The sequence below is a fragment of the Thamnophis sirtalis genome, unplaced genomic scaffold (genome assembly GCF_051295495.1).
Source record: "Thamnophis sirtalis isolate CommonGarterSnake01/CBP01778 unplaced genomic scaffold, rThaSir2_p1.2 scaffold_6, whole genome shotgun sequence".
Taxonomy (NCBI): Eukaryota; Metazoa; Chordata; class Lepidosauria; order Squamata; family Natricidae; genus Thamnophis; species Thamnophis sirtalis.
Genome location: NW_028261386.1, coordinates 35,539,239 through 35,554,210, shown reverse-complemented (window position 1 = coordinate 35,554,210; position 14,972 = coordinate 35,539,239). Strand labels below are relative to the sequence as shown.

The 14,972-nt window shown below is 39.7% G+C and overlaps 2 protein-coding genes across 12 annotated transcripts in view; one reads left to right on the top strand and one right to left on the bottom strand.

Annotated features, from left to right (window-relative positions):
* The window catches only part of MSH6 (mutS homolog 6), a 27,942-nt gene extending 14,235 nt beyond the window's left edge, over nucleotides 1-13,707 (top strand). For 2 of the 10 annotated variants that reach the window (XM_087717565.1, XM_087717566.1), the window contains exons 5-10: nucleotides 3,584-3,846; nucleotides 5,522-5,639; nucleotides 7,290-7,379; nucleotides 10,151-10,305; nucleotides 12,925-13,124; nucleotides 13,548-13,707. In XM_087717565.1, coding sequence (XP_087573691.1) covers nucleotides 3,584-3,846; nucleotides 5,522-5,639; nucleotides 7,290-7,379; nucleotides 10,151-10,305; nucleotides 12,925-13,124; nucleotides 13,548-13,623 — 902 coding nt within the window. In that variant the 3' untranslated portion in view covers nucleotides 13,624-13,707. Of the gene's footprint in view, nucleotides 1-3,583; nucleotides 3,847-5,521; nucleotides 5,640-7,289; nucleotides 7,380-10,077; nucleotides 10,306-12,924; nucleotides 13,125-13,547 lie in introns of those variants that run through there. The other 8 variants (XM_087717568.1, XM_087717569.1, XM_087717567.1 and 5 more) reach the window with 8 other exon arrangements.
* FBXO11 (F-box protein 11) overlaps nucleotides 13,677-14,972 on the bottom strand; it is a 72,731-nt gene continuing 71,435 nt past the window's right edge. For both annotated transcript variants that reach the window (XM_014057006.2, XM_014057005.2), the window contains exon 23: nucleotides 13,677-14,972. In XM_014057006.2, the coding sequence (XP_013912481.2) occupies nucleotides 14,843-14,972 (130 nt within the window). In that variant the 3' untranslated portion in view covers nucleotides 13,677-14,842.

The following is a 14,972-nucleotide window of genomic DNA, read 5'->3' as shown; positions in this document are numbered from 1 at the left end:
TTTTATTGTAATATCTCAGCCATCAAAGTAACCGTTATATGTTCTGCATAGCTTTGAGACTACTTCAGCTGTGGAGTCTCAGATACAAAAGTTTAAGCTATATGACATAAATTTTCATCAAAGTGCTACAGTACTGTGCAAAAGTTTTAGGCAGGTGGGAAAAAATGCTGTAAACAAAGAATGCTTTCAAAAATGGAAGTGTTAAACATTTATGTTCATAAATGAACAAAACGCAGTGAATGAACAAAACATAGGAATTGGGGTGCAGAAAAATAGCAGCAGGTGCTCTGGCCTGATGAATCAAAATTTGAAATATTTGGCTGTAGCAGAATGTAGTGTGTTCATCGAAGGGCTGTAGAGCAGTACAATAATGAGTGTATGCAGGCAACATTGACGCACGGTGGAGGTTCCTTGAACGTTTGGGGCTGCATTTCTGCAAATGGAGTTGGAGGTTTGGTCAGGATTAATGGTGTTCTCAATGCTGAGAAATACAGGCAGATACTTATCCATTATGCAATACAATCAGGGAGGCATATGATTGTCCCCAAATATATTCTGCAGCAGGACAAGGACCCCAAGTATACAGCCAGTCATTAAGAACTATCTTCAGCGTAAAGAAGAACAAGAAGTACTGGAAGTGATTGCATGGCCCGCACAGAGCCCTGATCTCAACATCATTGAGTGTTCTGGGATTGCATGAAGACAGAAGGATGTGAGAATGGAGCGTTGGTTCTTACCTGATACGCCCCTTCTCTGGGCAGGTGGAGACAGTGGTCATGCATGGGTTAACTCAGCCAGTAACCAATAGAACTGAATCTACCAAAGTGATGTCATCGTCTCGAGGAGTGTCCTCCCGCTTTCTTGACGAAGGAGATAAGTAGACTGCTGTGTGCTATTCAATTGCTCTAAATCCCTTGATGCTCCAACATTTCTCCCAGATCTCCCTCTATGAACTAGGTTAAAGCCTGAAAGGGTGGGGATGACCGCTGTCTCCACCTGCCCAGAGAAGGGGCGTTTCAGGTAAAAACCAACGCCCCATTCTCCAAAGTTGGTGGAGACAGCAGTCATGCATGGGATGTACCAAAGCTTATCAAGCCCCTGTTGCAAGAACTCCAAAACCTGGGGGACTGAAGCCTCCAGGGGGGAGCATTTCTAGAATGGCACCAAGTAATGAAAATATACCACGTTGATTCATAGTTTCTGTTAGTGGCTGTGCTTAAGTCCTGCTACTATGCCTCGTTCAATGGCCTCAGATATGATATCAGCTATGCCAGGTGAGTAAGAACAATGGTGGGATGGGGGAGAGATATCCTCCTTGTATAAGGGCTTCCCATCAGGAGTGAAGCTCCTGCCACCCTCGGATTCATCCCCACTACAGGCCAGATCGCCTGTGCCCCTGGCTTCCTCAGGTTGGATAATGGATGCTGCAGGGGAGAGATCATCCTCCGAATCAGTAGATAGGTCAGGAGGACGACTAGGTTGAACAGGCCTCTGGGACTGAAACAGATGGGATTCCATGTGTTTGGTATTTTTAGGAGGAACCTGAGTGGCATTGCCATCTTCCTGAGAAGGTGGATTGGCTGTGGTCCTGTGACTAGATCTGGGAGCCTTAAAAGAGAGCTCAGTGGGGGGAGCCTCTGGGGTAGGTCTGCGCCTGTGGGTCCCGGATGAAGGAGACTCAGTGGTGGAAGCAGGGGCCAGGGTAGTTGGAGGAACTTGTGGCTCATGGGCAGAAAAGGAAGCCATGGCCTGTACTCATAACTTTGTTGTCCCGAAGGAGAGAGTCAAAATGGCCACCAGAGCTTCTTTGCGCAAAAACAAAATGGCCACTGAGGCTACAGAGCCTATGGGCCAGGCGCCATGAGATAGCTGAGGCCGCGAAAGGAACGAGGGCGGTGAGGGCCCTGAGGAGCTGCAGAGGCGATGGCGGCAGCAGTGGCGGTCTAGCGGTGGCAGAAGCGTTTAGTAGCTGCGGCGGCAGCACTTTCCTGGCGGCAGCAGCAAGGGAGAGCCAGTAGAGGCAGCAGTGCTAAGCAGAGCCTCCAACGGCCAGTGCTAGGCAGCGCTGCGTCCAGGGAAGCGAAGCCAAGAGGCTGAAAGCCCCCAAAGAAACCCTGGCAGTCCCTTTCAGGAAAGCTCTGGGGCTAATTGAGAGCCCTTGCTCCGAGAGGAGCTATTATCGAAGATCTGTCCTTCGCAAGGAATTTAGAAGTAAAACTTTTCAGAGGAGAAGCCAATTAAAACAGATTAAGATAGATAAGTTGAGGAGAGAGCAATTAACACAGCCAGTTCCGACTAAAAAAGCGGGAGGACACTCCTCAGAGGCGATGACATCACTTTGGTAGACTCAGTTCTATTGGTTACTGGCTGAGTTAACCCATGCTTGACCGCTGTCTCCACCAACTTTGGAGAAAGCCTACATCCACAGAAGATCTGTGGTTAGTTCTCCAAGATGTTTGGAACAACCTACCAGCCGAGTTCCTTCAAAAACTGTGTGCAAGTGTACCTAGAAGAATTGCTGCTGTTTGGAAGGCACACCAAATATTGATTTGATTTAGATTTCTCTTTTCGTGCATACTTTAGTTGCTTGGCCTTGTTCCCACGTTGGAGGTATGGCTTTGTGGCTGCAACTCTTCCATGAAGACCACTTCTGGCCAGACTTCTCGGAACAGTAGATGGGTGTACCTGGGTCCCACTGGTTTCTGCCAGTTCTGAGCTGATGGCACTGCTGGACATATTCCGATTTCGAAGGGTAATAAGCTTGATGTGTCTTTCATCTGCTGCACTAAGTTTCCTTGGCCGACCACTGCGTCTACGATCCTCAACATTGCCTGTTTCTTTGTGCTTCTTCAAAATAGCTTGAACAGCACATCTTGAAACCCCAGTCTGCTTTGAAATCTTTGTCTGGGAGACTAACCTTGTTGATATAGTATAACTACCTTGTGTCTTGTTGCTGTGCTCAATCTTGCCATGACATGAAACTGTCTTTCACAACCTCACCTTGGTAGCAGAGTTTGGCTGTTCCTCAACCCAGTTTTAAGCATCCTACACAGCTGTTTGTGTTTCAGTTCATGACTGGGTTTCAACCTATGTGTGACATTGATGATCATTAGCACCTTTTTTGTATAATTGGTTGATCATACACCTGATTATAATCCTACAAAATCCCGGACTTTGTGTAGGTGTACCTATGAGAATTGATGCTGGTTTGAAGGCAAAAGGTAGTAACACCAAATATTGATTTGATTTAGATTTTTCTTTTGTTTGCTCACTTTGCATTGTGAAAATTGACAAAAATAAACTATCATTATTTATATGTCTGAAAGCATTCTTTGTTTACAGCATTTTTTCACACCTGCCTATAACTTTTGCACAGTACTGTATACTTACAGGTAAGAATTTGTATACTTAGTACAGAAAGGGGAGCTTCCCTGGCTGAGCATAGATTGGCACTGTGCCTTGTCATTTGAGAGATTTGTACTGCAATCAAAATGTTTCATAATTCCAAATGTATAGCTAAATAGGAAATTTTCACAAGAAACACATGAAGGAGGAAAGTTAACTATTTTGTTTTATTTTCTAGATGTTTTGTTATGCCTTGCACGCTATAGTCAGGGATGTGATGGACCATTGTGCCGCCCAGAAATCTTGTTGCCAGAGAACACCTCAACTTTTCTGGAGCTCAAAAGTTCACGCCATCCATGCATTACAAAAACATTCTTTGGAGATGATTTCATCCCTAACGATATTGTGATAGGCTTAGAAGATGAAAAAACAAAAAGCAGAGCTACTTGTGTCCTTGTGACTGGTCCAAACATGGGAGGAAAATCTACGCTCATGAGACAGGTGATTAAAGGCAGAGTCACCTTATAGTCTGGCTTTAACACCCTTTATTTTTTAATCTTATATGTATTTGCAGTGACTTTATAGTTCTTTGTGGTATTTCCAATATTAGTTTGCTCAGTTGCTAATATAATTTGTGCAAACAGAATTGTGTTGAAGATAAGTTGGAACCAAATAGTCTCCCCCCACCCCCAACATCTTTTTATGTAAGTATTAGTTACATGCTATCGTACAACGATATTTCAAATGAAAACTACTGCTCCAAAATAGGACACTTTTCAAAAGAGGACTGGACTCAGTGTTAGTCACATTTTTTTACTGATCCAGATTCTGGTACTGGAGTAACGAATTTTGCTTCATTGAATTTAATTTGTTTAACTTTTCAAGGAAATCCCTGAATTTATATAAACTGCTTCCTGATTGTTCAGATGAGACTGTGCCAGACATAGGAAAGAAACACACCATTGAACATGCCTTGCATATGTTCCATTTTCTTTTGAAAGATGCCTAAACAATAAAATGAAATTGCTAGAATGTTGATAATATCTCCTTTTGGAGCATGTGGGATAAATTGTAAATAGCCTTGTGAGATCCCAAGTATGCTCTATACATGTTATGAACAGTTCTGTATTAAATGACTACATCCAAACCTTGATTAGATAATTGGGACTGGGAACTCAATTGCTAAACAACACACTCATAAAACATGACAGAACGTAAGCATGCCAGCTTACAATGGCAATTCTGACTGTCCTGGTTGCTGTCTTTAGGCAAATTCCATGCAGTTGCAGTGTCCTGCGGTCATATTGCCATTTGCAACCCCCATCAGCTTCCTGATTGACTTGGCTTATGGGAAGCCAACAGAAAAGATTACAGGGCAATTGTGATCATGGGATGCTATGACTGTTGTAATTTTAAGTCAGTTGCCAAGCTACAGGTACAAGGATGTAAAACCCCCTTGTTCAGCACTGTTGTAACTTCAAATGGTTGCTGAAGGGCTGGTCATTAAATGAGGACTACCTTTAGTTTCACATGCCCTTTTTAAAGCTATCTACTAAAGATTTTCAAAATGTCTTCTATTTTTAAATCTCACCAGTGGGTGTAAGAATTTGACTTCATAGAGTGACTAAAATAAATAGAATAATTTAGTATTAAATTTGAACATTGGGGAAAAAAGTGTCCCATTGCCATCAGTTATTAGGGCTGATGTAGTTAAGGCCCTTAGTGTAATTAGTCCTCAATTTACGACCGTAATAGAGCCTGGCATTTCCATCATAGGTCATGATGGTTGTAAGTCAAGGCACCTATGTGATCTGAAGAAGCTTCTTGGGAGAGAAGTGAAACATCTTCAAAAAAAAAAACCCTCCAGAAAGTTCAGTTGTCCTTTGGGGGGGGGGGGGAACCACCTTCGGGATAACCATGACTTGGATGACTGAGAATCTCCAAAGACGTGATTGGCCCATGGTCACTTAGCTGGCTTTGTGCCTAAGGCAGAATTACAACTCATGGTTTCCCACTTTCTAGCCTGGTGCCTTTATCACTACACACGATTGGCTCTCCGATCTCAGCGGAATAATTTCAACTTTAGTGGCAATACAGATGGAGGAGCAGATGAAGAGAAATTTCTCTGGTTGCAGAACAAGTTAATAAAAAGAGTTATTTGCTTTTGCCTTTGCAGGCTGGTCTCTTGGTAGTAATGGCTCAGTTGGGATGCTTTGTACCTGCTGAATCTTGCAGGCTTACTCCTGTTGATAGAGTGTTCACTAGACTAGGAGCTTCAGATAGAATTATGTCAGGTGGGTTCCATGTGTTTTTGTAAATTAATTGCCTTCTCAACACAATATGTAATGATCAAATTGAAGGATTTCTTTCTAAACTACCTCCAAGTTCAGTCTGAGCTAAAAATTATCATGCCAAACCTAGAAAGTACAAATCAATTCCAATTTCTCTATTATTGATTAGAAAATAACAGGGTTTAAATACACAGCATGCTTTCAATTGTCTGGCAGGTGAAAGTATATTGTTTTAAGATACTATTATTTTCTGGTTGAACATTTACAGCATTCCTAGTAGATTAATAAAATATCAGCATTATAATGAAGAGAAGCATGAAAAATCTACAGAGTTGAATATTGCCTTAATCCAAGGCTTGAATTAAATAAACCTAGAAACTCTTATAGGTAGTTTTCGATTTACGAATGTAATAGAATTCCTGCCATGCGTAACCTGAGGAATTCTTTAATGGTTTACTTAATGATTAGTGAATGATTTGCCCAATGCATTCACTAATCAAATGCTCAGGTCATTAAGTGTGTATGAGGTATCAGCATTGGGAAGACCGGGGGGGGGTGGGGGCTAGTGCCCCACCTAGTCACCACAGGTACTGAGCCTGTGGAGATTCATTTAACTTTTGAAGAGCTCGATGATCAAGTGAGCTGTGTCATCTCCAGCCTCTGCCACGGTTTCTTTGCCTGTGTTCCTGCAGATTCTAGTTGTCCTTGGAAAAAGCTTTTGGCACAAAGAGCAGAGGCTGGGAGCGATGTGCATGGCCCTCCTGGCCTCCATTCTTAGTAGCAACAGCTTTTTGCAAAGACAACTGGAGCCTGCAGAGATGCAATCTCTTGCCCCTACAGGCTTTGGCAAGTCTTTGCTGAAGGCTTTTGCCGCCAAAAACAGAGGGCTCCTGGTCTCCATTCTTGGCATCAAAAGCTTTTTACAAAGACAACCGGAGCCTGCAGGGATACAATCTCTTGCCCCTGCAGGCTTCGGCAAGGCCTCAAACACCAAAGCTTCCTGTCTGTGTGCTAAGCTTTGTGGCATGGATCTAATTCGGGTCTCCATTTGCAGAGAATGGAGATCTGAAGCAGTACGAGATCATGTGAGATCAGTAACAAATTCTCTGCAAATGCACAGAGGGCCTGAAGCATAGTAGCAGAGAGGCTGGAGAGGAGACAGCTCGCTAGATCTTTGAAAGGTGAATCTCCACAGGCCCAGTGCTTGTGGAGATCCCGTGGAAGTGTGTCTGATATAGACAGGGTGAATTTCATTGCAGGGCCTCTGCAGTTATTCGTAAGGATGAATGACTGCCATGATGCAGCAACATTCATAACCTCGGGACTGTGTCATAAGTACTTGAGGGGGTGATGCCATAACTTCGCTTGTAGTGATCGCTAAGTAAACTGTCATACCTCGATTACCTGTGGGGCTTTCTCCACATGTATTGGAGTGTAACTCTTCTCATCTTTTACAGTTTGTAGATCTTTCCCTATGTGGCTGGTCAATCTGAAATAATATTTTGTGACTTGTTGGTACTGCAGTAAACAGAAATTGTGGTTGTGCATTGCACAGTATGTGCAACCAATAATTGGGAAATTTTTAGATTTATGGCATGTGATATTCCTGCCTCTGGCTACATTTTGTTAATATCTTAATATGCTTTCCATTAGGAGAAAGTACGTTCTTTGTTGAGCTTAGTGAGACTTCGAGTATACTGCAACATGCAACAGAGCATTCCCTTGTTCTTATGGACGAGCTAGGTATGTATGTTTTTTGGTTAAGAGTGTCATAATTTTAATACTTCGTGAAATCTGTTGCTTCAAAATCAGATTTGTGTTGCCCATATATTTGCTTACTTCAATGTGGCTTAGAAAGGCAAAGTAATGTATAACATGATATGCATTTTCTTTTAAATGAAGTCTCTTTGCTAGTACCTGGGTAGGTCTAGGAATGTTCTTGTGCCTTTCGCTGGCCCTTGTTTGCCCCCAGGGTTCTGCCGCCAGGCATTGAACCCTAGCATTTCGCCACAGCTGAAAGGACCCTAGCTGTTTGCCCTGGGCAATGGGACCCAGCCTCTTTAGTCCCAGAAACTTCGTCACAGACCATTCGGAGAAATACTGCTTACCCTGACCTTTTGGGCTCAAGAGATACTTCACCGCCAGCCAATGTGAGGAAGGAAAGGGAGAGAGAGGGAGGGAGTTTCATGTCGAGTTTCCTCTCTGGGGTTTCTTTCAATTCAATTCAATTCAATTTATTAAATTTATAGGCTGCCCAATCCCAAAGGACTCCAAGCTAAAAAACCGTTTGCATTCCTCCCCCCCCCCCAATGTGACAGGACAACACAAGGGCTACAGGAAAGTTAAACACAACTGGGTTGGGGTCTGGAGGTTGCCCACATTTCCACAATTGGTTATTGACTAGGGCCCTTTCAGTGGAGGTGAAATGGTAGGGGTCAATGGCTGGGGGCAGAACCCTGGGGGCAAACAAGGGGCGACAAATGGTACGAGAACAGTCCCATTCCAACCTGGGTAATAATAATGCAAACATCTAATATTTTCTGGATACCAATACAATATATGGATACAATAAATGCTTGCAATGCTTAATGGTGGGTTTTTCTTGCCCAGCCATATCTAAAAGTCAGACCCATTTTTCCAAATATATATACTATATAACTATGGGTAAATAAACTATAGTAATATTATAAATTAATTCATCAAAATTGACATGATTTGCAAGGACAGTGAATGAGAAAATTAAGAGGCAACTGAAACCATATATAGAGTTGCTAACCATATACACAGTTACAGAGATGCAGAGTTGCATCTTCACATTCATGTAAGGTGAAGCATATAAAGCAGAAGGCAAGATTATTAGAACAATGTGACTGCTCAGTTTGTGCTTAAACATTTCAATGAAGGCCTTTGCCTGCATATTCTGCCGATTCCCTGGAGACACCCAAATGTTTTGGAACATGGTATATTCCATGTTGATTTAAGATAACATAGGTGATTAACAGGCTGTAAGTACAAACTAAAAAACAATAATTAATGCTTCTGAAATTATCTGACCTGAATACTGACAAAGTTTTAATTGGCAAGTAGAACCCCCCTTCATTGACTAAGCTCTCATTGAACAGTTTTATTTAATAGTTCTAAAATATTTGGCCCAGCCATCCAGAAAAGCAATACATTTTCTTATCCTAAACCTCCAATTTGTAAACTTCCAACTTCTGTTTACAAGGTGGGACTTGCAAGTAGTGCAAAATGATTTTTAAAAAAATCAAAATAAAAAGTAGTTTGGGCCCATTCTTGATTCCATATGTAGACAAAAACCTTTTCCTACGGAACCTTTGGTTTGTATCTTTGTTTTTCATAACTGAATTTATTGTAGTTGATTTTCTAAATAATTTTAATTTAGCAAATACTTGAATAAACCTAGAATTAAAATTTAAGATTATTATTTGTTCATAATAATGTGACGTCACCTGCCAGTTCTTTAGCTGGCTTTGGCTTCATAAGCATCAGGTTCTTCTTAAAGAACCTAGACTGACATAATGTATTGGCATAATGTATAATGTGTGCCTTTTGTAATTGATAGGTGGAAATTTTGTCAATGTGCAGATTTTCTAAGTACCATGCAAGATTTTTTGATATGCCACACAATATGCCTCTAACCATGACCACCACAGTCAGTTTATATATTGTGGTTGGTTGCATAGTCAGCCAGATGTTTAGATTAGATTGACATTTTTATCTACCTGTTGAGTCCTTCCTAAGGACTTGGGTTAGGCAGATCTTGTTGCTAATAATATTAAAGGTATTGGTGGCTAACAACCATTTGTTTAGGGACCTTTCGAAGTTAACAGCAGCACTGGAAAAAGTGACTTAAATTCTTGGCAGCTGGCATGTATTTATTAAGGTTGCAGTGTCCTGGCATTGTGAGATCACTTTTTGTGACTTTCTGACAAAGTTGATGAGGAAGTCAGATTCACATAATTGTGTTATTAACTCAACAACTGCAATGATTCACTGAACAACTGTGGCAAGAAATATTGTAAAATGTCCATGATTGTTATCCCTGTAAAATGGTCAGGTACTTGCAGGCTTCATACATGCAGTAGGTATATGGGTTGGCTTCCTGGAAATTAACAACCGAATGTTCTTAAATCCAAATTGCTGGATACAGGGAGACCTTGACTTACGTTGAAGGACCAGTTGAAGTTATGATGGACTCAAAAATAGTTACTTACGATCTGTCCTCAAATTTATAATTGCTGTACCACCCTTTTGCCAATTTCTGGCCAAAAAATCCCACCCATTGGATAAACTGGATTCAGACTTAACCACAATTCACGTAATGATCGTAGTGACTCACTTAATGACCATCAATTATAAAAAAGCTCTGTCATGTGATGACTCGACTTACGACTGCAATGACTTTTGTCCAAAATTCTAGGCTCAGTTGTGGTGCTTAAATCAAGACATGTCTGTTGCAATAGGTTTGCTACAGTTCTCTCTCAATTTTCCAGGGAGAGGAACAGCAACTTTTGATGGAACTGCTATTGCTAGTGCAGTTGTCAAAGAACTTTCAGAGAATATTAAGTGCCGTACAATGTTTTCAACACATTACCATTCTTTAGTAGAAGATTATTCTCACAGTCTCTCTGTACGATTGGGACACATGGTATGTAATATTCTATGCTTGTAATAGCGGCTTCAGCAATTTTATTAGACATATTCAATGTTTAAAAATGTTTTGTTAATAGATTACTGCTAAATGAAAACTACCCTTGTTTCCAAGAATAGATTAACAAGAATTGAAATTCTTGTTAAGCAAGAAAATGTGTAAAATTGTTTTCCCTTCATTTCCTAAATAGTGGCAAATTTCTGATCTTTATCCTTAATTTGCATCAAATGCGGTACAGATTCAATGATATTTAAACATTTGTGAATTCTTTTGAATTTTCAATATTTCTGCAGAAATAGGATCTAAAATATGAGCTGTTCTCTATACAAGTCCTAAAACTAAACAAAGAGAACTCAATTAAACAAATGTTAAAAATATTATACTTATGAGAGCAGTGATACAAAGCAACATGTTTCTGTATGGCAAAAGTATGTAAACCTGTAGCAATACCAGTTCATTTGAAGGAGAAATTAAGAGCTGGATGTTTTGATCAGTTTGATGTGAGTATGGGAGGTGCTGCATTATTTAAAGAATAGAATTTTGGGTATTCACTATCAGAGTCAGATCTTCACAACACAGGTAGGTGAAAGTGTGTCATGGTTTAAACAAAGGACATTCCTGAGTAATTCCCAAAAAATCAGCTGTTGATGCTCGCCAGACTGGAAAAGTTTTGAAAACTATTTCTAAAGAGTTTGGACTCCACTCTTAGGCAGATCATGTATAAAAGCAGTTCAATATCATTATTATCGACCCAAGAAAGGTCAACCAACCAAGATCACACAAAGAGCAAGGCATGTATCATTCCAGGACTCCTCAAAGAAGCTCAGGTAACCTCTACAGAACTAAAAGCTTCTCTCACTTCAGCAGATGTCAGTATTCATGAGATTATGATCACAAGAACATTGAATAATGCTCTCCATGTTAAGGTTGCAAAGAGAAACCCACTACTCCCCAAAACAAAACAAAAAACATTGTTGTCCATTTACTATTTGTGAAAGACTTCATGGATAAAGCACTATTGGAAAAATAGTCTGTGAATGAGACCAAAATAGAAATAGCACTTACTTATATATATTGCTTCAGTGCTTTACAGCCCTCAGCATATTGCCCCCAACAATCTGGGCCCTCCTTTGACCGACCTCGGAAGGATAAAAGGCTCAGTCAATCTTGGTGCTGCTGAGAATCGAACTGCTATCAGCCGGTAATTAGTAGAAGTAGCCTCAGTACTGCATTCTAACCACCGTGCCGCCATGGTTCTTGTGGCTTTAATAAAAATTGATGAAAGGCAAACTGCATTCCAGCAGGAGACTCTTATCCCATCTATGGAACATAGTGAGAATATCATGGTCTGAGCCTGCTTTGCTGTGGCCCAGAATGGCTTGCTGTCATTGATTGAATTATAATTTTTGAATTGTACCAGCAAATTCTGCAGGAAAATATCAAGGTTCGTCATGAACTGAATTCAAGAGAATGTGTATCATGCAGTAAGACAGTGGCCTAAGCCATAAGTTGGACTAAGAATGGTTAAAGCAGAATACATTTTGGAATGGCCAAGTTAAAATCCTGACTTAATTCCTATAGAAACATTGTGGAAACACCTGAAACTGAACACACTAACCTCCCTGAATTGAAGCTCTTCTGTAAGGATTGGGCTAAAATTCCTTCAAGCTGATGTGCAAGACTGATCAGAATTATTTCATTATAGTTATTGCTGCAAAAGCAGGAACACCAGTTACTGAAAGCAAAGGTTCACATATTTTTGTGCACACAAATATGTAAATATCTATGGAGATTCTCAGTCATTCAGGTCATGGTTGTCCCAAAGGTGCTTTTCCAAAAGGTAACTGGACTTTGTTTCTTCAGTTCTGAAGAAACCTCTTGGATAAGAAGTAAAACATCTTCAAAGAAAAACAAAGTCCATTTGAACAAGCACCTTTGAGACACAAACATGTAATTTTGGATAATTTTCCTCAATAAATAAATGAACAGTGTTTTTGACATTTGTTTAATTAAACAAGATCTAATCTAGTTTTAGGGCTTGTGTACAGAACAGGTCGTGTTTTAGACATATTTGTGCAGAAATATTGAAAATTCAAAATTATTCACAAACTTTTAAGCACCACTGTGAAATGTACGTACTTAAAAGGGTGCAAAATACATTCTGCTCACTATTCAGTGACAAGATATATTCCAATGTTTAAACGATCCCATTATCAAGCTTGAAACACTTCTAAGGACAAAGTGATCTTTCAAAGTGGTTGGTTTCTTTTTCTTTCATTCTTGATATACGTATGGTTTGTCATTATGGGCTAATCATACTTATCATGAAAAATGAAATGCTTATGTTGAGGGTCATTTGAGAATTAAATGTTTCTATGTAATGTTTTCAAACCTTTGCAATTGCTGGATGTGTGGTTTTCAATTCCTAGAACTCCCCAGCCATTGTGATTGTCAGACATGTCTTCTACTTTTGTTTGCTTGAATTCTGCATGTTTGGAATTTATTTTTTAAAATATATTGGGTGGCCTGCCTATCTTAAACAACTATGTTGCTATAATAATGGAGGGTTTTTTTTAAAAAAAAATGCCTAAATTGCTAATGTCTTGTTCTTTCCAGGCTTGTATGGTAGAAAATGAGTGTGAAGATCCTAGTCAAGAAACAATCACATTCCTTTATAAATTTGTTAAGGGGGCTTGCCCTAAAAGTTATGGATTTAATGCTGCAAGGCTTGCTGACATTCCAGAAGAAGTGATTCAGAAAGGCCACAAAAAGGCAAAAGAGTTTGAAAAATCTGTTCTTTCAATGAAAGTATTTAGGTAAGTTCATCATTTTTCAATTATTCATTATATATTTTTTAAATAGAAAAGTGGTCACAAATATTCCTTAAAGTACCTCTGCAACCCAAGGGAAGGCTTAAAACAAACATGGGGAGAGATGTTGAGGGGGGGGGGGAGGAGTAACCCTAGTTTCCAACTTTTGTTGAACCTGCAGTATCTTTAACCATTGGCTAGAATTACAGAGAGTTGTAATTCATAACTAATTAGAAGACCCATTTCTCAACTAGTTTTAAAAATAGTGCTTTGGACCTGAAGTGCAATGTCAGATTTGTGTTAAGGCTTCAATGGAAAAATGTATGCACCATCTGGATCAGTAAATCCAGAGCTATACATTTTCTGCATATTAAAATGGGTTGAGGATTGAGTAATTGTGCTGGAATAATTGCATGTTTGCTTTTGCAGGAATCTTTGTTGGATAGCTGAAGGAGCTTTAGCAGCCAAAGACTATCTTGACAAACTAACTCTGCTTCATTTTTGAGACCCTGTATAGTTTTTCCAGCAGTTTTCAAAGGCAGTATGTAAACAACACAATGATCTAATAAACTTTATTTTTTAAAAATGACCATTTTCCATTGTCTTTCCTAGGAAATTAAACCCTTTTAATTCTTAGCTACCCTCTACATAATGATTATTGAATACTCCACAATATATTAAGTCTAGATGTTATGGTACATGCATACACTTTCAGGCTGTTGATTACCCACTGTCACCAATACACATAAATGGAAAAAAGCTATGAAACTGTATAGGGCGTCTATATACTTTTTCTCATCTTCATTGGAGCAGGAAATTACAATTGTCAGCAGTTCATAAGAGTAATGTCTAGACTGTTCAATAAAACTGTGAACAGAGTAAAATACAGGATTGTTTTTAGGGAGATCCTTACAGTGTACTTTAAAACACAGTAAAACCTCCTCTTGCAAACTGTCACCTGTGTACTTTGTTTTATAGTGCATTATCTCCCAAAAAGTCTCATTAAAACATTGTTTTGTGAGGTGATGTAAATCATGAGGATTGGAAAAAAGGGAAGGGGAGATTCTAACTGCAAAGGATACCAGAAAAATTGCTGGATATAATTTAAGATTAGTGTTCTCTTTCATAGAAAGAACATACATACTGGGACATGAGTACAGTTACAGCAAGTCTAGGTGTGCTAACAAAACAGGACACATTCAAGTACAATAAAGATTTGCTTGAAATTAAAAACTACATGAGATTAAAGCATTAAAATCATCTCAATCTGAATAAATGTTAAAAAACCAAAATAAATGCGGAAGTGCTAGCTCACATTTTTACCATATTACAAAAAGCAATTGGTACCCATGTCCATAAAGGCAGCAACAAAGACTGCTGCTCGTCTATAGAATAGGACTACTGCAAATGGGACTGCGTTTCAATGCTACTTGTAGAAACACCAGTCTTTTGGAAGTTGCCATCTGTACAAATACACGGCTCACTTTCTTCACACCTGTCCCTTAGTCTTTTACACAGTAATGCTGAAACGCCCAGTTCTGTTATCCTGAGTCAACATATTGCCACTTTCTTTTTGGTAGGTTGAGCTCCATAGTGTCACCATTTATTATCCATTTTAAAGTCTCTGCAGAAATGGGCAAGTATAACTTCCTCCAAAAAAAAACAAAAAACCAAAATAATAGTTACAATAGAATGGCAGGACTTTTTTTTTCCTCAAAAGTAATTCAGTTGTGCTGCAGTGTATTAGATTCTATAGGAGGAGCAGAGTCATATAGTGTATCTGTATCATGTGTCGGTTCTCCAGCTAGTGTACAGGGATTGGACAGTGTTCCAGCACCACAGTCGCAAAAAAAC